Genomic DNA, 22014 nt, shown 5'->3' with positions numbered 1-22014 from the left:
CAGTGTAATTTTTTATTTAATTACAGCTGCATAGCTAATGTTTTTATTTGGTGTACAAACACTTTTTCATACCAATATTGTACATACATGTGATTGTAAAAGTTTTGTATATTTTGGTTTGGCCCATCGCGGGTTATCTGTATTTCCATACCCCTTTATCGTTCTCTTTTGCTTGACCTTCGGCTAGCAAGGTATGGTGTCCTTGGCTCTGAAACTGTTTAATATACAACCGTCATAAGGTTATACAATGTACTGTTTTGCAACCATAAGTTTGTTATAGTGTGGACAGTGTAGGAATTTATGTTAACAAGTTTCACAGAGTTCACTGACTGAGGTATCTGTTGTAACTTGTGAGTACTTGTGACAGTGGTTGAGTGAGTGTCCATGTGCTCGCGCAGGTGCCCGAGAGCTGTGACTGCGCCAAGGGTAACATGTGTGTTGTCTCTTCGTGTGCAGGTATGTCTTTTATTTTGTCAGAATTATGTTCTGTATAGTTTTACTTGTATGGTGTGCTGTTGTGCAGCGAGTGTGTGCACGCAGCACCTGTTAATACCCCTTTATCGCGCTCTTTTGCTTGACCTTCGGCTAGCAAGGTGCCCGAGAGCTGTGACTGCGCCAAGGGTAACATGTGTGTTGTCTCTTCGTGTGCAGGGCAAATAAAAAGATTTCAATGAGCAGACCTTCAGTTGTGGCAGCGTTCTAATTAAAATTACACAACGCAGAACGAACCACGCTACAAACTGGTGCCGCGACCTGCCGACTGGTTAGCTCAAGCTGACCACCGGAGCTGTGCATGTGGAGGAGATGCGCGACCCGCCGACTGGTTAGCTCAAGCTGACCACCGGAGCTGTGCATGTGGAGGAGATGCGCGACCCGCCGACTGGTTAGCTCAAGCTGACCACCGGAGCTGTGCATGTGGAGGAGATGCGCGACCCGCCGACTGGTTAGCTCAAGCTGACCACCGGAGCTGTGCATGTGGAGGAGATGCGCGACCCGCCGACTGGTTAGCTCAAGCTGACCACCGGAGCTGTGCATGTGGAGGAGATGCGCGACCCGCCGACTGGTTAGCTCAAGCTGACCACCGGAGCTGTGCATGTGGAGGAGATGCGCGACCCGCCGACTGGTTAGCTCAAGCTGACCACCGGAGCTGTGCATGTGGAGGAGATGCGCGACCCGCCGACTGGTTAGCTCAAGCTGACCACCGGAGCTGTGCATGTGGAGGAGATGCGCGACCCGCCGACTGGTTAGCTCAAGCTGACCACCGGAGCTGTGCATGTGGAGGAGATGCGCGACCCGCCGACTGGTTAGCTCAAGCTGACCACGGGAGCTGTGCATGTGGAGGAGATGCGCGACCCGCCGACTGGTTAGCTCAAGCTGACCACCGGAGCTGTGCATGTGGAGGAGATGCGCGATCTGCGCATGCGCATTTGTTGATGGTTTGCTATAAGTGAATGTCTACTGTAAATAGTGAAGGTGAATGTAGCATATTCACTAGATAATTGTATTGGTGTTTATTTGCAGGTTTTGAGGGAATTTGTTTATTGCATTTGTTTTGTATTTGTATGCAGTAAATTACATTGTAGTTTAGTTCTCTATTGAGCCATGGAAGACTCTCAAGTCCATAAGATGAGTTATGCTGGGGATTTTGGTGTGGTTAGTGTGGGTAGAGTGAGGGGTGTCCATGCATTTACACCATTGGTACAGTCAGCTCCTGGGAGTAGAGTGGCTGCTAGTCCTGAGTTTACAAGCACTGGGAGGGGTAGGCTGTTTACTCCACCTGACCAGGGTATACCACCTCTGTCGCTTGATGTACCATTGTCCCCAGTCCTCAGTAATAATGGGACACCGAGTCAGCTTAGTGACCTTATTAAGCAGATTGGTTCAGAGATAGGAGAATCTATCAGGGCGAGTTTACTGCAGCCTGGGGCTTCAAGTCTTTCTCCTGCCCATTCCCAGCAGTTTCCCCTGCCTGAACAAGATGGGTCAACTTTTATTGATGCGTCCAAGCTGAATCTGGTTGTGAAGTCAGAGCTTAGTGCTCCACCTTTCTTCAGGGGTGATGGCTCAGATAAGTACTCTGTCCTGGAGTGGGAGGAGCTAATGGGAGTCTACCTAGAGAAGAGGGGTTACACTGGGTCTGAGACTGTTGGGGAGGTGATGTCTAGGCTCATGGGGAGGGCACGGGATGTGACCAAAGTCTGGATGCGTAACAACCCTGTTGTCACAGATGTTAAGGCAGTGTTCAGTGTTCTCAAGCAACACTTTGGGGATACTGTCTACTCAGGTATGCCATTAGCTGATTTCTATTCAATGAGACCATATGCTAATGAGGGTTCACTAGATTTCTGGATTAGGCTTAACAAAGCTGCAGAGGCAGCTGAACAGTACCATGTAAGTGAGGGTAGAACCTTGCCCAATCAGTGCTCAGAGTTGGCAGTCATGTTTGTACGCAACTGTCCTGATAAAGAGTTGCCCCAAGTGTTCAAATGCAAACCCCTTTGTGACTGGACAGCCAGTGAGGTACAGGATCGTTTGGATGAACTGTTAAGGGAGCGTAAAGCATGTAGAATACAACTTTCACAGCAGGTGGCTGCTGTCTTCGACTCCCCCCAGGAGGAAGTGGATCCTGAGAGCAGACCTAATGTGTCATCTTTTTCTCGATGTGTCCGTGAACCAGAACAGGCCCAATCTGTACCTGAGGGTGGGACATTAGAGAAAGTTTTGAGTATGCTAGAGAAGGCTCTTGTCAGCAATACTCAGTCTGTGAACAGAGGGCCCCGTAAACAGTTCCCCAAACATGAGCGTGAGTGCGCTGTCTGTGGAAGCACTAATCACTGGACCAAAGCTCACTGTCAGATGCACCAGCTGTGTTTCAAGTGCTTCTCTCCTGGCCACATGAGCTTTGACTGTAGTGAGACTGGGAAGCGAAAGAGCCCTGTATGTGGACAGACTGGCAGGTCTCAGGAAAACTAGAAAGCCTCCATTCTGAGGAGGGCAATGTGAGGCAGTCTAATTTTTCCTCCACTGATGATGATATCCAATCTGTTTATTCTTATTTTTGTGAGTCAGTACCCAAGAACAACACAGTAATTTTTCAGAACACAATGAGAATTTCTCAGAATGACAGTTTGTTTTACACCACCGTGCTAGTACAGAATAAAGTTGAGCTGAAGGGGATGTTAGATAGTGGGTCCATGGCTACTACTCTGCGCGCAGATATTGTACCTCGGTTGAGGGAGGCAGGTGTGGTAGAGGGGAACTTTCTAGCTCCTTCAGACATCATACTGGTGGGTTGTGGTGGGACGCAAACTAGCCCAGTGGGTATGTGTGACTTGAAACTACAGCTTTATGGCTTCAGTTATGTAGTCCCAGTGCTTATTGTAGATGGGCAGGTTGATGAACTCATTGTTGGCACTAACGTGTTGAAGTCTCTGATTAGACAGTTCAAATCAAATGACAGATACTGGCGGGTGGTGGGTACGCCAGGTCCCTCTGGCCAGTGTGAGGACAGCCAGTTCCTGCGTCTCCTATCAAATCTGGAGAGATGGAGAGGAGACTCCATCCCAGATAAAGTGGGCACCATTAAGTTGAAGAGGGCAGTAACGCTCCAACCCATGAGTGAGCATCTGGTGTGGGGCCGCTTACCCCCAAAGACAAAACTCTCTGTGGGCAGTACTGTTGTTGTCGAGCCCAGCACGTCTCCTTGTGTGAATCGACACATACTAGTAGGGAGAGTAGTTACGCCTCTGTGGGGGGATGGATGGCTCCCTGTGAAGATTGTGAATCCAACAACTTCGCCAGTTACCCTGAGACGAAATGCTAAAGTGGCAGATGTGTACCCTTGTATTGCATTGGAGCAAGCTGCTTACCAGAACGTGGCAAAAGTACAATGTGACAGCTCACATGGCAGTCTTACAGCCAAGAGTTCAGTTGGTGGCAGTGTAGTTAATGGCAACAGTACACTGAGCAATCTTGGACTTCAAGGCCTGTCTGTTGAGGAGTGTCCAGTCTCACAGTTCTGGAAAGACAAACTTGTCGGTTTAATTGAATAGTATGACACGGTGTTCTCTAGACATAGCCTGGATTGTGGAGAGGCAAAAGAGTTCTGCCATCGCATACTGATGACCGCCCATTTCGATTACCTTATCGTAGGCTTTCTCCAGCTGATTACCAAAAACTCAGGGAAACACTGGATGATATGGAGGAAAAGGAAATCGTCAGAAAATCCAGCAGCGAGTATGCCTCACCAGTGGTGCTGGTATGGAAAAAGAATGGGGACTTGCGTCTATGTACTGACTTTAGGTGGTTAAACGCCCGCACAGTGAAGGATGCTCATCCCCTGCCTCATCAGGCTGATGTACTGGCGGCGCTGGGAGGTAATGCCTTCTTCAGCACAATGGACTTGACATCTGGGTACTACAATGTGCTACTGCATAAAGAGGATAAGAAATACACTGCCTTTTCCTCTCCTTTAGGTCTGCACGAGTACAATTGTTTGCCTCAGGGCCTTTGCAACAGCCCAGCTACTTTTATGAGAATGATGCTGACCATCTTTGGGGACCAAAACTTTCTAAGTCTCCTTTGCTATTTGGATGATCTGATGGTTTTTGCTAAGACGGAGGAAGATAGTATGCAGAGACTCGAGATGGCTTTCCAGAGGTTGCAGGAGCACAATCTTAAACTGTCTCCGTCTAAGTGCAAGTTTTTGAGGAGGTCTGTTAAGTTTTTGGGCCACACCATTTCTCAGGAGGGCGTAGCCACTGATCCTGCTAAGGTTCAAACCATTTTGAATGCGACTGAGAGTGAGATGATGGAAGCTGATGGTGTCACTCCGTCTCCTAGCAAAATCCGTTCTTTCCTTGGTATGGTAGTATACTATCAACACTACATTGAGAATTGTTCCATGGTTGCTAGGCCATTGTTTCAGCTGACTACAGGTCAGAAGAAGCCTAGGAGAGGCAAGGGCAGAAAGAGGCCTGGTCCCTCTCGCAGGCTCACTGCCGCAGACTGGACTGCCGAGTGTCAACTCGCTTTTGAAGCTTTGAAAGCAGCACTAGTTGACCAGGCACTGCTGGCTCATCCAGATTTTTCTCAGCCATTTTTGCTTTCTGTTGATGCATCTACTAGTGGTTTGGGAGCTGTACTATCCCAAGTGCAAGATGGGAAGGCCATAGCCAGGCCAATAGCTTTTGTTAGTAAATCTCTTAATCATGCACAATCCAAGTATCCTGCTCACCGGCTGAAATTTCTAGCCATGAAATGGGCCATTCATGATAAGTTCAGCCATTGGCTGCGAGGGCATAAGTTTACGGTGTGGACCGACAACAATCCACTCAAATATATTCTTGCAAAGCCGAGACTTGATGCATGTGAGCAGAGATGGGTTGCAAAGCTGGCACCTTTTGATTTTGATATCCAGTACATACCAGGGCCCAAGAATGTCGTTGCTGATGCTTTGAACAGAGAGCCATTTTTCCGCTCCAAAGTTCTGCTCCGACTGACAAGAATTCCATATGATGTCCTGCTGGAGGAAGCCAGAGGTCTTCGACTGGATGATTACAAGACATGTTCCGTCTCCCCTGTGAGCAGCCCGAGGCTGGCTGTGGAACGTCTATGGCTCCTGGGAGTGAGTTGAGTAGAGCTGGAGACGATGTCAGTGGGTTGGTTTCCTGTGAAGAGGTGTCTGCTGTCCTCCATGCCCATCGCCGATGGGATGATGGTGCCACAGTGAGGGCCGTTTCACATGTGCAGCACCTTGAGAAGTTGATGTCCATGGGTCAGAGCCCTTTACCTGTCCTTACACACAAGGAGCTGTATGATAACCAGTCACTGGATCCTATCATCAGCAGAGGCATGTTCTTTGTAGATAGAGGCCGGCGCCCATCTAGGAGAGAGCGAGTCTTTGAAGCTAAAGAAACAGTTTATACTCTAAGACAGTGGGGGAAACTCACCACGCGGTTAGGGATTCTGTATCGTGTCTCAAAACACCCAGTGAGTAAGAATAAAATATTCCAGTATGTCGTACCTGTGTCTTTGAGAGGCCTTGTGTTGAAGGGAGTTCATGATGATGCTGGTCATCAGGGTCAGCAGCGCACATTGTGGCTCACGAGACAGCGGTTTTACTGGGAATCTATGGAGAAGGATGTCAAGGAGTACGTGGCCCACTGTAAGAGATGTGTGTTGAGTAAAGCACCTGAGCCTGAAGCAAGAGCTCCACTTGTCTCCATTGTGACAACGGCACGTTTAGAACTTGTGTGTATTGATTTCTGGACTGCAGAAGATTCAAACAACAAGTCTATTGATGTGTTAGTAGTGACTGATCCCTTTACTAAGCTGGCCTGTGCGTATCCATGTCCAAACCAGTCTGCTAAGACTGTTGCTCGTGTTCTCTGGAATAATTTCTTCTGCATTTATGGGTTCGCTGATTGCATCCATTCTTACAGGGGTGCTAACTTTGAGAGTTTACTTATTGCAGAATTACTTCAGTTATCTGGTGTTGAAAAGTCCCACACCACACCTTATCATCCCATGGGTAACGGTCAAGCAGAACGTCTGAATCGCACACTGGGTGGGATGATTAGAGCTCTGCCAGCTAGGTCTAAGGCTAAATGGCCTCAGATGTTGAACACATTGACATTCTCCTATAACTGCACTGTTCATGAGACTACTGGGTTTCCACCCTTCTTCTTGATGTTCGGACGCACCCCTAGGTTGCCGGTAGATGTTATGTTTGAAAGTGTGCTGTTGGATGGGGACACAGTAGATGTGGATAAATATGTCCAGTCTCTGGGTGAGGATCTGAGAGAGGCCATGACATTGGCCCAGCAGCATGCCAGTAAGCAACAAAAGAGACAAGCCGAGGTCTACAACAGACGGTCTAAGGGTCACTCGGTGCAGAAGGGAGATAGAGTTCTACTTGCTAACAAGGGGAGAGGGGCAAGAAGAAACTGGCTGATCGCTGGGAGAGTGTGGTGTACATAGTGGTTGCAAAGAACAGCTCACTGAACACATATCGGATCCAACACCCTACCACTGGACGCATCAAAACTGTGCATAGGAACCTGATTATGCCAGTCAACTTTCTGCCTTTACCTTCGTGGGAGGAACCTGAGGGTCACGGATCTCTATCGAGTGGTGACATGATCTCTGAGATGTCTGCAAAGTCCAGCCAAATGGATGGGAGTGACGCCAGGACTGTCCACTGGGTAGCAGGCCTTCCTGAGTCTTCTGGGAGGATACTCCAAGAGGAGGGTGAAGTTCCAGCGGATGAAAGTGAGGTGGAACAACCGTATGAAGTCCCCTTAAGTGAGGTGTGGTCAGCAGAAGTGGACCAGAGAGATATCCCCGAAGCCTACAAGAGTTCTGATTGCGAAACTCCATTCAGTGTGGATGATGTTACCTTGGTTGAAGATGCTTCGTCAGTGTGGTCTGTGACAATCTACCAGGATTCTGATCAGTCGTGTGACACTACTAGTGTTGAGTCGGTAACTGAAAGTGTGCTGGCTCCGGAGATGCGGATCTGTAGTACTCCCCATCCTGAGGTTAGACCTCTGAGCAGGGTTAGTGCTGTCTGTGACATTCCTGCTAGGTTTGTGGGTGAGGGTGTTCGGACTAGACTAGGTAGACTTATTAAGCCAGTGGATAGGCTAATCCAAACTATGTCTACACAGGAATTGAAACAGTTCTTGGTTTCTCAGTGACGGTAGGATATTGCCTACCTTTTCTTGTATATGTATATACACTGCTCGAAAAAATAAAGGGAACACTTAAACAACACAATGTAACTCCAAGTCAATCACACTTCTGTGAAATCAAACTGTCCACTTAGGAAGCAACACTGATTGACAATACATTTCACATGGTGTTGTGCAAATGGAATAGACAAAAGGTGGAAATTATAGGCAATTAGCAAGACACCCCCAATAAAGGAATGGTTCTGCAGGTGGTGACCACAGACCACTTCTCAGTTCCTATGCTTCCTGGCTGATGTTTTGGTCACTTTTGAATGCTGGCGGCGCTTTCACTCTAGTGGTAGCATGAGACGGAGTCTACAACCCACACAAGTGGCTCAGGTAGTGCAGTTCATCCAGGATGGCACGTCAATGCGAGCTGTGGCAAAAAGGTTTGCTGTGTCTGTCAGCGTAGTGTCCAGAGCATGGAGGCGCTACCATGAGACAGGCCAGTACACCAGGAGACGTGGAGGAGGCCGTAGGAGGGCAACAACCCAGCAGCAGGACCGCTACCTCCACCTTTGTGCAAGGAGGTGCACTGCCAGAGCCCTGCAAAATGACCTCCAGCAGGCCACAAATGTGCATGTGTCTGCTCAAACGGTCAGAAACAGACTCCATGAGGGTGATATGAGGGCCCGACGTCCACAGGTGGGGGTTGTGCTTACAGCCCAACACCGTGCAGGACGTTTGGCATTTGCCAGAGAACACCAAGATTGGCAAATTTGCCACTGGTGCCCTGTGCTCTTCACAGATGAAAGCAGGTTCACACTGAGCACATGAGCACATGTGACAGACGTGACAGAGTCTGGAGACGCCGTGGAGAACGTTCTGCTGCCTGCAACATCCTCCAGCATGACCGGTTTGGCGGTGGGTCAGTCATGGTGTGGGGTGGCATTTCTTTGTGGGGCCGCACAGCCCTCCATGTGCTCGCCAGAGGTAGCCTGACTGCCATTAGGTACCGAGATGAGATCCTCAGACCCCTTGTGAGACCATATGCTGACACATGCACATTTGTGGCCTGCTGGAGGTCATTTTGCAGGGCTCTGGCAGTGCACCTCATTGCACAAAGGTGGAGGTAGCGGTCCTGCTGCTGGGTTGTTGCCCTCCTACGGCCTCCTCCACGTCTCCTGATGTACTGGCCTGTCTCCTGGTAGCGCCTCCATGCTCTGGACACTACGCTGACAGACACAGCAAACCTTTTTGCCACAGCTCGCATTGATGTGCCATCCTGGATGAACTGCACTACCTGAGCCACTTGTGTGGGTTGTAGACTCCGTCTCATGCTACCACTAGAGTGAAAGCACTGCCAGCATTCAAAAGTGACCTAAACATCAGCCAGGAAGCATTGGAACTGTGAAGTGGTCTGTGATCACCACCTGCAGAACCATTCCTTTATTGGGGGTGTCTTGCTAATTGCCTATAATTTCCACCTTTTGTCTATTCCATTTGCACAACAGCATGTGAAATTTATTGTCAATCAGTGTTGCATACTAAGTGGACAGTTTGATTTCACAGAAGTGTGATTGACTTGGAGTTACATTGTGTTGTTTAAGTGTTCCCTTTATTTTTTTGAGCAGTGTGTATATATATATATATATGTAGGAATCTTAGCATGTCTTAGAATGATTTGTGGGTTTGTCTAATATATTTGACAATTCATGTAACTTTGTGTGTAGTCCATCGGCATAAAATGTATATGGCATTTTTCGTATAAGGTTGAATAAGGGATTAGCTACCCCTTATTTTTCCTAATCCTTCGCGGGATAGCTTTTCAGCTGATCGACCATTTGTGGGTCTAGAATTAAGGGACTACACTGGGTTACTCTGTCGTCCTGTGGGTGTGATTTTTTTTTCTTCTTTCTTTGCTTTGTTACCTTCGAGGTAATGTGTTTTTGTTTTGTGCCTATAATCTAGTGTAAAACAGTGGGGGTGAACGTAGCAGTGTGATGTTGTTCCCATAGATTACGCACCAAATTGCACACAAGGACCAATTCAAATAGGCCAGGTCAAGAGGGGATGTTAATAATTTGATAATAATAATAATAATTCAGTGTAATTTTTTATTTAATTACAGCTGCATAGCTAATGTTTTTATTTGGTGTACAAACCCTTTTTCATACCAATATTGTACATACATGTGATTGTAAAAGTTTTGTATATTTTGGTTTGGCCCATCGCGGGTTATCTGTATTTCCATACCCCTTTATCGTTCTCTTTTGCTTGACCTTCGGCTAGCAAGGTGCCCGAGAGCTGTGACTGCGCCAAGGGTAACATGTGTGTTGTCTCTTCCTGTGCAGGGCAAATAAAAAGATTTCAACGAGCAGACCTTCAGTTGTGGCAGCGTTCTAATTAAAATTACACAACGCAAGAACGAACCACGCTACATAGGCAAGTCAGTTAAGAACAAATTATTATTTACAATGACGGCCTACACCGGACAAACCCGGATGATGCTGGGACAATTGTGCGCCGCCCTATGGGCCTCCCAATAACAGCCAGTTGTGATACAGCCTGGATTTGAACCAGGGTGTCTGTAGTGATGCCTCTAGCACTGAGATGCAGTGCCTTAGACTGCTGCCCCACTCGGGAGCCCCAACTTCTTCTGCACTGGTGTCAGAAATGGGATGGAGTTCACTGAAGGTGTGTTTTGGAGTGGGGTGTCTTAGAGCAGAGAAGTGCAGTTATATTTCACCCCAAAATGTTCTGTACCCTGGTCCACTCCTGTTTTGTAGATCTGCTAGGTCTGGATAGGTAACAGCAAAATGATCAAAGGTGTTAGTAATTGTCACTGAAAGTTACAGAAAAGCAAGGCAAGGTTGTGAGGTTTGGCAAGGTTGTGAGGTTTGGCAAGGTTGTGAGGTTTGGCAAGGTTGTGAGGTTTGTAAATCTCATTTAACGTTGAAGAGCATATAGCACTCGAGGCACATTCTCGCTCCTCTTGCAAAACACAATCATAGAAAACAAATGGTCCTCAATCAGCCTTTTGAATTTCTCTAGAGGCACCAAGTCATCCAAATTGAGAGAGCCTTGCATAACCGATAAAGACCAACAACACTTGGCCTATATTGTAAAGGCTAATATTATTTTAATGGTGTTAGTCTCCTGGTACAAATAACCACTGCTGTTACATCACTTTACTATTTCTATCTGCTTCAGAATTTCCTTAGAATTCCTTCCCGCGGCTCCGAACATGAAGTTTCCCGGTAGAACTAATTCAGGGGGATATAGGGGTGTGTATGACTCACAGGTCGTGTAGACTATACCGAAAAGTAGCGGGATGAATACTGTAGGCTGCTCTTTGCCTAACCATTCGATGATTCGGAGCGGGGTGTGAGGAGTGGCCGGCCGCACCAATTTCTGTAGAACAAGATTGGGCTTTGGGTTCTATAAGGGAATGGGATTCCTGCCTGCGCGCACCAGATAGTGCATCAGCCACATTGTAAGTTTATACATTTCCGCACGCTTTTTTTGTTTGTTGTGTATGCAAACCTAGTCTACATTTAAATAATACAAAAATGTTGTGATTTAACGAATTTGCTCACAAAGTCTCAGTGTATATGCCTAATTATCCTTTTGAGGGACATACTTGGAAACATAATGTAGGTTTTATAGACAAACTTTTGAATTCAATGGGTGGTTTTGAGGATGTTATTCTAAGTGCAAAGTTGTTCAGTACATTTTTTTAAATGTAAAATAATCGTGTAGGCTAATAAAATAAATAGGCTGAAGTGAATTGATCACAAATCCCTCTATTGATGGTGTCCATTGGATAGGCCTACCTGTCGTCGCAATATGCGTTCATTTATGTTCAGCAAGTGAATAGTCTACTCTGAAATGTTAAACATTTAGGGCTACAAAGATAATAAAGCTGCCTTGTTGATTATAGTTAGGCTATAGACTGCATGCGCAACATGTTTGAAGAGTGTATTGAACAAATTAATTAGTTAAAAATTATTATGGAAAATATATATCTTTGCCGTGGATAAACCTGATCAAAATAAACAGTAGAATGGTATGTGTGCGTACATGCATGTGTGCTTGAAATTCATTGTAATAAATTGTTCATTTGCCAAAATCATGTTCTGAGAACATTTGGATAACTTTCTCAACAGTCTTTGTTCCCAAAATTGGTGTGTTGGTTGTAGACAAATGGTGTTCACTGGTAGTGGAGCCTCCTGCCAGCTGGATGCTGTAACAGTATTTCACAGACACTCCAGACTACTGCAGATCATGCTTATCATACTACCCACCATTAATCACCATGCTGTACAGTTACATAATAGACCATTCCCCTGTTGAAGTACTTTTGTTCACTAATGAAGTTTGTCAATGGATGACACCTTATGATGCTGGGATGTTAGCACCTTATGATGCCGGGGTGTTAGTACCATATGATGCTGGGGTGTTAGCACCTTATTAGGCTGGGATGTTAGTGTAACGGATGTGAAATGGCTAGCTAGTTAGCGGGTACGCGCTAGTAGCATTTCAATCAGTTACGTCACTTGCTCTGAGACATTAAGTAGGGTTGCCCCTTGCTCTGCAAGGGCCGCGGCCTTTGTGGAGCGATGGGTAACGATGCTTCATGGGTGTCAGTTGTTGATGTGTGCAGAAGGTCCCTGGTTCGCGCCCGTGTCGGGGCGAGGGGACGACGTAAAGTTATACTGTTACATTGATGCTGTTGACCCGGATCACTGGTTGCTGCGGAAAAGGAGGAGGTTGAAAGGGGGGTGAGTGTAACGGATGTGAAATGGCTAGCTAGTTAGCGGGTACACGCTAGTAGCATTTCAATCAGTTACGTCACTTGCTCTGAGACATTAAGTAGGGTTGCCCCTTGCTCTGCAAGGGCCGCGGCCTTTGTGGAGCGATGGGTAACGATGCTTCGTGGGTGTCAGTTGTTGATGTGTGCAGAAGGTCCCTGGTTCGCGCCCGTGTCGGGGCGAGGGGACGACGTAAAGTTATACTGTTACATTAGCACCTTATTAGGCTGGGATGTTAGAACCTTATAATGCTGGGATGTTAGCACATTATGATGCTGGGATGTTAGTACCTTATGATGCTGGGATGTTAGCACCTTGTGATGCTGGGATGTTAGTACCTTATGATGCTGGGATGTTAGCACCTTATGATGCTGGGATGTTAGTACCTTATGATGCTGGGATGTTAGCACCTTATGATGCTGGGATGTTAGCACCTTGTGATGCTGGGATGTTAGCACCTTATGATGCTGGGATGTTAGCACCTTATGATGCTGGGCTGTTAGTATCTTGTGATGCTGGGCTGTTAGTACCTTATGATGCTGGGATGTTAGCACCTTGTGATGCTGGGATGTTAGCACCTTGTGATGCTGGGATGTTAGCACCTTATGATGCTGGGATGTTAGCACCTTATGATGCTGGGCTGTTAGTACCTTGTGATGCTGGGATGTTAGTACCTTATGATGCTGGGATGTTAGCACCTTATGATGCTGGGATGTTAGTACCTTATGATGCTGGGATGTTAGCACCTTGTGATGCTGGGATGTTAGCACCTTGTGATGCTGGGATGTTAGTACCTTATGATGCTGGGATATTAGAACCTTATGATGCTGGGATGTTAGCACCTTATGATGCTGGGATGTTAGCACCTTATGATGCTGGGCTGTTAGTACCTTATGATGCTGGGATATTAGAACCTTATGATGCTGGGATGTTAGAACCGTATGATGCTGGGATGTTAGCACCTTGTGATGCTGGGATGTTAGCACCTTATGATGCTGGGATGTTAGAACCGTATGATGCTGGGATGTTAGTACCTTGTGATGCTGGGATGTTAGCACCTTGTGATGCTGGGATGTTAGCACCTTATGATGCTGGGATGTTAGAACCGTATGATGCTGGGATGTTAGCACCTTGTGATGCTGGGATGTTAGCACCTTGTGATGCTGGGATGTTAGCACCTTATGATGTTGGGATGTTAGAACCGTATGATGCTGGGATGTTAGCCCCTTGTGATGCTGGGATGTTAGCACCTTGTGATGCTGGGATGTTAGCCCCTTGTGATGCTGGGATGTTAGCCCCTTGTGATGCTGGGATGTTAGCACCTTGTGATGCTGGGATGTTAGCACCTTGTGATGCTGGGATGTTAGCACCTTGTGATGCTGGGATGTAAGCACCTTGTGATGCTGGGATGTTAGCACCTTGTGATGCTGGGATGTTAGCACCTTGTGATGCTGGGATGTTAGCACCTTGTGATGCTGGGATGTTAGCACCTTGTGATGCTGGGATGTTAGCACCTTGTGATGCTGGAATGTTAGCACCTTGTGATGCTGGGATGTTAGCACCTTGTGATGTTTTGTTTTCTAACAGTGTATATCTAAAACCTCAAAGGGTTCATCGGCTGTCCTTATAGAATAACTATTTGAAGAACCCTTTTTGGTTCCAGGTAAAAACTATTGCAGCCAACACTTTTGGGTTCCTTGTAGAACCTTTTCTACGGAGGGTTCATTTGGGAAACCTTTTTTTTCTAAGACAGTGTGATTGTTCTTTGGCCCAGATGAATGTCCACACGTTTGATTCTGGATTTTAGATGAGCCCCCCCCCCCAATGCTTTATAAATAAAGGCAGCCAGCACTCACAAAGATGGTACATTATTTTGTTTTACTCCATAAGATTTTAGTTTGATTTTCCAGGAAACCATGAATCAATGTTTGAGGTTGAGCAGGTACAATGTTTGTGATGCTGGTTGTAAACTCAAGACACGATGTTGAGTCTTCGTCTGACCAGATAAACACAGTCAAGCACAGTTTATAGGTGCTTCACATCCCTATCCACAGATCACACAAATTCACATGCATGCACACACACACACACGCACGCACGCACGCACGCACGCACGCACGCACGCACGCACGCACGCACGCACGCACGCACACACACACACACACACACACACACACACACACACACACACACACACACACACACACACACACACACACCACAGAGCAGAGTGAATACATCCATCAGTAGGTCCAACCCAGAGACCAGACCATCTAGTGACTGTTTATGGTTTCCTGTTGATATCGCTGTTGGGGGAAATCTATTTTTCATGTTCAGGAAATTGCTCCAGGTGTGTTTACAGGTTCTGTCACGCCTTCTTCGACACCACATGAAGGCCTCCTCATCAAAACAATTAATTATAACCCACACAATAATTCACATTTCCTTTTGAAGTAGGATTCTTTCCTGTTGTGAGAAACTGGTCAAATTAAGATCCTGCATCTGTAACCATTATTCTGCCCTGCCCTCCACTTCTCTTTCCAAAGAACCTTTTCATTTAGATGGGATACTTTTGTTAAGACCAAAGTTTGGATACTTTCTCACTGTATCATTCAGTGTTGCTCTATTTCCTTTCAGGATAAACACAGTGTTCTCTTCTTGTTGTGTCAGTCGGCATCACAATGCCCATAGATGTGCACCCTTCATTTGTTGTGGAATTTCATAATGGGGAATTTCCGCCTAATACACAAGACAGAGCCAATTAACGGGAAAGTGGCCTTTCAGACCATTTAGGGCAATGTGTAATTGTTTCACCCCCAGGCTCAGACTTGATCTTGCCAAAGCCACATATTTTCATACACGTCTGTCAAAAGTTTGCAACACAAACAATACCGTTTTTATTCTTCAATGACATGCAAACCACAACAGCCACATCAATAAGTGCCCTGACTTAATTTCTCAGATGTACTGGATCATATCACAGCCAAATCAGAGAAGTGTGCTAAGTTTGAAGCCAATAACAGCCGAGCAATAACATCTAATCAGTGCTACTCCAACTGCTTATGGTTCAAGTAGCCTTAAATATTGTTATAGTTAAGCAATCTGGTACAATGTGATCATTACAATACGAATTCAGTGTAGTGTTTTGTTCTATTGATGATCAAGGTCACACAGTACAATGTTATTAATACTGTGTAATTACTGTGGTTGTTACTGTACTGCATGACAACACTATTGTAGCCAACACTACATTACTTAAATCTGCAACATTGGTTTTCTGAAACCTCAGCCACTGATAGATGTCAACTGCATCAGAGATTCAAACTCACTCATCCACCGCCACATTGTGAATAACAGTAAGACTGCAGCAACCACTGCTGCCAAGGTGATCTAACTCAGCTACGTGACAAATAAGAATCTATAAGAACGTTTAAAAAAAAAAACAAGAACAGTTTCACAGGCTTTCTGAATTTTCAACATGATTGAAATTAGCTGTGATAGTGGTTTTCTGGAAAAGCTGCTGCCACTCCCTGTAAAAAGCCTTTTGAGAAACACTCTGTCTGTGTAAACAAACTGACTGTGTTCACACAGCTACCCGAAGAACACAATTCAGATTTTTTTTCCATATCCAATCTTTTTTTTCTGAGTGTCCAGACTCAGTGTCCAGACATTTTACCCATATCAGATTTGCTCATTCACACAGATGTAGCCTCTGAAGTAGATGGCCGGGCGGGGTGGATGTGGAGCCAGAGAAAGCAGGGGTACAAAGTGTAGAACCTACTTCCTACATTTGAATATACAAATTGATTTTATCAAACACGACTATGCTACATTTTATCGCTGGGACCATCAGGATGACAAATCAGAGCAAGATTACAGAGTGTAAGTAAATTATTTACCTTCAGAGGTGAATGTATCAAACCAGTTGCTGTGGTACGTGTTTTGTTGTTTTGCACTCTCCTCAAACAACAGTATGGTATTGTTTCACTGTAATAGCTACTGTAAATTGGACAGTGCAGTTAGATTAACAAGAATTTAAGCTTTCTGCCAATATAAGACATATCTATGTCCTGGAAAGTTTGCTGTTACTTACAACTGTCATGCTAATCACATTAGCGCACGTTAGCTCAAACGTCCCAAAATAGGGATACCGATCATGTAGAAGTTAAAATGTTGGGGTGGTTGCCATGGTAATGGCAGGTCATGTGCAAAAAAAGGAACACTTCAGAGCAAATCAGTTCTGATTTGAGCATCTAGACTGAGGTCACATATGTAGCATCAGAATTGTATCAGGATTGAGATCCACATATGGTGGTGGTACACAGTAAATCATAAGTCAAAAGATCAGATTCCATGTGTTTTTTGTTGTTGCTGTTTACACATTAGGGACAAGATCAGATAGGTATCAGATATGGAAATAATTGGAAAAGATCTGAATTGGGCTGCCTATGTAAACACAGCCCCTGTGGTCCACAGCCAGACTAGCATGACCTGTAGTTCTGTACATTAAAAAAGCCAAGTTCCTTTGTTTACACCTCCTAAAGCCTCAACTTCTGTGTATAAAACACAGCCGGCACCAGCTGTAAATCGAAAGTGATAAGAAGTAAATGTTAGGCTTCTCTATTTAGAGAACGAGGAGGGGAAGAAGGACATTGCATTGGTTATCCCATAGGTCTAGGACGTCTTGTCAGCAGAGCTAACAACAGCATACAGCTGTGGGGAAGAGCTCTGAAATAGGATCCATTCACGTCTTCGGGCTTTATGATGATGATGATGTGTATGTTGGAACAGTCAGGCAGCTGAAGCAGTTAATAACTGATGCCTAGCAGAACCCCACAGTCATCAGTTCAACAGTCAACATGGTTGATAGGTAACAAACATCAATTAAGCTTGAAATAAACCAGCCACTGAAACCCTATTGTTGATATATATATGTTACGTTAAAGAGTCAGTCTTGGATAATTGTACTGGACCGTTCTGACCATAGACAATCTTGACCTTGACTCGTCATGAAGAGGTAAACAAAATGTTGGTGGTGGAATCATTGTCCTGTAGAAAGCTTTAAAGTACTCCATAATTTAACAGATCCATTGTGCCTGAATGTTCACGGTCAATCTGTGACCACAGTTTCTGAGTGGAATAGATGATTTGCCATTGAAAACAATAGGCCCCCACTCTTTTAGACCGCACTCTGTTGACCGGAAAGGAACTGCTTTGAACGCTGCCTAAATAAACCGAGGTAGAGAACAGAGCGTGAAGGAAATGTGCATGGAGATTTGTTAGACCCAGATGTAAGTATATTCAGTGGACTCTGACCTGAACAAATGAGATGTGAAGACCGCCTTTCTTTTTTTTACCCCCTTTTTCGTGGTTTCCAATTGTTAGTAGTTACTATCTTGTCTCATCGCTAAAACTCCCGTATGGGCTTGGGAGAGACAAAGGTCGAGAGTCATGCGTCCTCTGAAACACAACCCAACCAAGCCGCACTGCTTCTTAACACAGCGCGCATCCAACCCGGATGCCAGCCGCACCAATGTGTCGGAGGAACACCGTACACCTGGTTAGCGTGCACTGCGCCCGGCCCGCCACAGGAGTCGCTAGTGCGCGATGAGACAAGTACATCCCTACCGGCCAAACCCTCCCTAACCCAGACAACACTAAGCCAATTGTGGGTCGCCCCATGGACCTCCCTGTCGCGGCCGGCTGCGACAGAGCCTGGGCTCGAACCCAGAGTCTCTGGTGGCACAGAGACCACTGCGCCACCAGGGAGGCCAAGACCGCCCTTTCAATCACTGTCATTCAAGTGCGATTCTTGTTTGAAATGGGGCTCTACAAATCGTGATTACGTCCAGATGCATCCGGTTAGGATGGACCCCTGTTTCCTGAATTTCTCAACTCATTGGAATCGGGCCTCAACAAGCATTGGTATAAGACTCTTAAACAACCAGACACATACAGTACACATTAACCAGGCACACACACACACACACTCTGTTGATACAGTCAGTTTTAATTGCTGAGTTGATTATTGTTGAGCATTCTGACTGGAAAACTGTACAGTATGTTCCAGCCATTTCCCTTACCCTATCTCTGGAGTAAGTCTGACTGGACCCAGGCACATCAGGCATTGCTTTTTTAAAGGGAAACCTGTCAGAATTGCAATTTTATTTTAGTTGACTTGCAAGATAGCACAGCATATTTGGAATCCATTTGGGAATGGTGGTCGAATCTACAGATAATCCATAAATGAAGTATTTTCAAAAGGGCCTTTGTCCTAAATATGTTTATAGGCTGTTTTACATTAGCTGAATCCTGTCCTAAAGACATTTATAGGCTGTTTTACATTAGCTGAATCCTGTCCTAAAGACATTTATAGGCTGTTTTACATTAGCTGAATCCTGTCCTAAAGACATTTATAGGATGTTTTACATTAACTGAATCCTGTCCTAAAGACATTTATAGGATGTTTTACATTAACTGAATCCTGTCCTAAAGACATTTATAGGGTGTTTTACATGAACTGAATCCTGTCCTAGAGACATTTATAGGCTGTTTTACATTAGCTGAATCCTGTCCTAAAGACATTTATAGGCTGTTTTACATTAGCTGAATCCTGTCCTAAACACATTCACATTTATAGGCTGTTTTACTTTAGCAGAATCCAGTCCTAAAGACATTTACAGGCTATACTGTAGATTAGCTGAATCTTGTCCTAAAACATATTTATACGCTGTGTTGTGCATTAGGTGAATCCTGTTCGGAAGTGAAAGAAACGAGGAAGAATAATTCAGATAAGCGGCCCTCTTCGACATGCCCTTCTGACCCAGTTGAAGTCAGAAGTTTACATACACTTAGGTTGGAGTCATTAAAAATTGTTTTTCAACCACTCCACAAATTTCTTGTTAACAAACTATAGTTTTGGGAAGTCGGTCAGGACATCTACCTTGTGCATGACACAAGTAATTTTCCCAAAAATTGTTTACAGACAGATTATTTCACGTATAATTCACTGTATCACAATTCCAGCGGGCCAGAAATTTACATACACTAAGTTGACTGTGCCTTTAAACAGCTTGGAAAATTCCCGAAAATGATGTCATGGCTTTAGAAGCTTCTGATAAGCTAATTGACATAATTTGAGTCAATTGGAGGTGTACCTGTGGAGGTATTTCAAGGCCTACCTTCAAATTCAGTTTGCTTGACATCATGGGAAAATCAAAAGAAATCAGCCAAGACCTCAGCCAAGAATTGTAGACCTCCACAAGTCTGGTTCATCCTTGGAGGCAATTTCCAAACGCCTGAAGCTACCACGTACATCTGTACAAACAATAGTACGCAAGTATAAACACCATGGGACCACGCAGCCATCATACCGCTCAGGAAGGAGACGCGTACTTTGGTGCGAAAGTGCAAATCAATCCCAGAACAACAGCAAAGGACCTTGTGAAGATGCTGGAGGAAACAGGTACAAAAGTATCTATATCCACAGTAAAACGAGTCCTATATCGACATAACCTGAAAGACCGCTCAGCAAGGAAGAAGCCACTGCTCAAAAACCGCCATAAAAAAGCCAGACTACGGTTTGCAACTGCACATGGGGACAAAGATTGTACTTTTTGGAGAAATGCCTTCTGATCTGATGAAACAAATATAGAACTGTTTGGGCATAATGACCATTGTTATGTTTGGAGGAAAAAGGGGGAGGCTTGTAAGCCGAAGAACACCATCCCAACCATGAGGCATGGGGGTGGCAGCATCATATTGTGTGGGTGCTTTGCTGCAGGAGGGACTGGTGCACTTCACAAAATATATGGCATCATGAGGATGGAAAATTAAGTGGATATATTGATGCAACATCTCAAGTCATCAGTCAGGAAGTTAAAGCTTGGTCGCAAATGGGTCTTCCAAATGGACAATGACCCCAAACATACTTCCAAAGTTGTGGCAAAATGGCTTAAGGACAACAAAGATAAGGTATTGGAGTGGCTATCACAAAGCCCTGACCTCAATCCTATAGAAAATTTGTGGGCAGAACTGAAAAAGCATGTGCGAGCAAGGAGGCCTACAATCCTGACTCAGTTACACCAGCTCTGTCAGGAGGAATGGGCCAAAATTCACCCAACTTATTGTGGGAAGCTTGTGGAAGGATACCCAAAACATTTGACCCAAGTTAAACAATTTAAAGGCAATGCTACCAAATGCTAATTGAGTGTATGTAAACTTCTGACCCACAGGGAATGTGATGAAAGACATAAAAGCTGAACTAAATCGTTTTCTCTACTATTATTCTGACATTTCACATTTTTTAAATAAAGTGGTGATCCTAACTGACCTAAAACAGGGATTTTTTACTCTGATTAAATGTCAGGAATTGTGAAAAACTGAGTTTAAATGTATTTGGCTAAGGTGTATGTAAACTTCCGACTTCAACTGTACATCAAAATACTGATGATAATAAAATAAAATTGTGGTCTGAAATGAAATGTTGGCCTCTGTTCACTTTAATACATGTACATAAAAAAGCTCAATATTGCAATTCAATACATCTAACAATGACATGGAGGATTTTGTGAAACTGGCATCTCACATATCAAAAACACTGATGATAAAATAAAATTGTGGCCTCTGTGAAATGAAATTTTGACATCCTTTAAAAGTAAATTTAAAAAACTATATTGCAATACAATAAATATTGGTTTTAAAGAGTTTACTGTGCAGTTTTTAGAGTCACGGGAAACAGTTTGGGACAATAAACAAACTTGAATCATCACAACTGTAAGACATCTGTATATCAAATGCTTTGTGACAGAAAAGCTCTCTAATGTCCACTACATAAGGTCCCTCTGTTGTACACCCAACTCTATATGCATTAAAATGTTCATCAAGACATATTGTTTGTAGGGCAAAAGTATCCAACAGTAACCTCTCATCTTTAACAACAACATGGTGTATTTTCTGAAAAACTGGCATCTCACAATGGACTTTAAGACAAACAACTAAACCTGAACGATGCATATTTCCATGGTGTTTGGCCCATTTAAGATTTAAAACCATGGTGTCAATTGGTACCTGAAGAGTCTCAGCCATCTTACAGCCACAGTCCACCACATTTAAACATAACATTTTACCTGGACCGATCATGAATCTGTTGGTGTCAAATGTCTGCCAACTGTATGCTATTTAACTTGTTTTTTTGTCAATGTTTTAGTTAAATTTTTTAAGCTTGTTAAAGCTTTTTAATAGTTTTTTAAAGAAATTATGCCTTGCTTCATAGTGCATGCACCAGCTATGCAAAACTGGTCCAATTTTAAGCATACATGTGGGGTAATGCATAATAAAATGATGCTTTGGTAGCAACCTTTTTTTTTGGAAACCATTGCTTGAATAACCTGTGTTGTTCTGCGATTAAGTGTTGTAATACCCTTTGATATCATTGGAGAAAATACAATGTTTACTATCTGAAGCAACAGCAACAGTAAATACCAGTGTAGATCATTTGGGCGTGCATACTGTCCATAAACCACTAA

General features: G+C 44.6%; 1 protein-coding gene across 3 annotated transcripts in view; it reads left to right on the top strand.

Moving 5' to 3' along the window:
- Window positions 1-205: 205 nt before the first annotated feature.
- The window catches only part of col6a4a (collagen, type VI, alpha 4a), a 46812-nt gene continuing 25003 nt past the window's right edge, over window positions 206-22014 (top strand). For 2 of the 3 annotated variants that reach the window (XM_055924858.1, XM_055924857.1), the window contains exon 1: window positions 10964-11169. Coding sequence is in view for 1 of the 3 variants with exons in the window: in XM_055924856.1 (XP_055780831.1) it covers window positions 432-456 (25 nt within the window). In the remaining 2 variants the exon portion in view is untranslated. Of the gene's footprint in view, window positions 457-10963; window positions 11170-22014 lie in introns of those variants that run through there. The other variant, XM_055924856.1, reaches the window with a different exon arrangement.

Source organism: Salvelinus fontinalis, chromosome 6, assembly GCF_029448725.1.
Source record: "Salvelinus fontinalis isolate EN_2023a chromosome 6, ASM2944872v1, whole genome shotgun sequence".
NCBI lineage: Eukaryota > Metazoa > Chordata > Actinopteri > Salmoniformes > Salmonidae > Salvelinus > Salvelinus fontinalis.
This window is presented reverse-complemented; position numbering and strand designations above follow the sequence as displayed.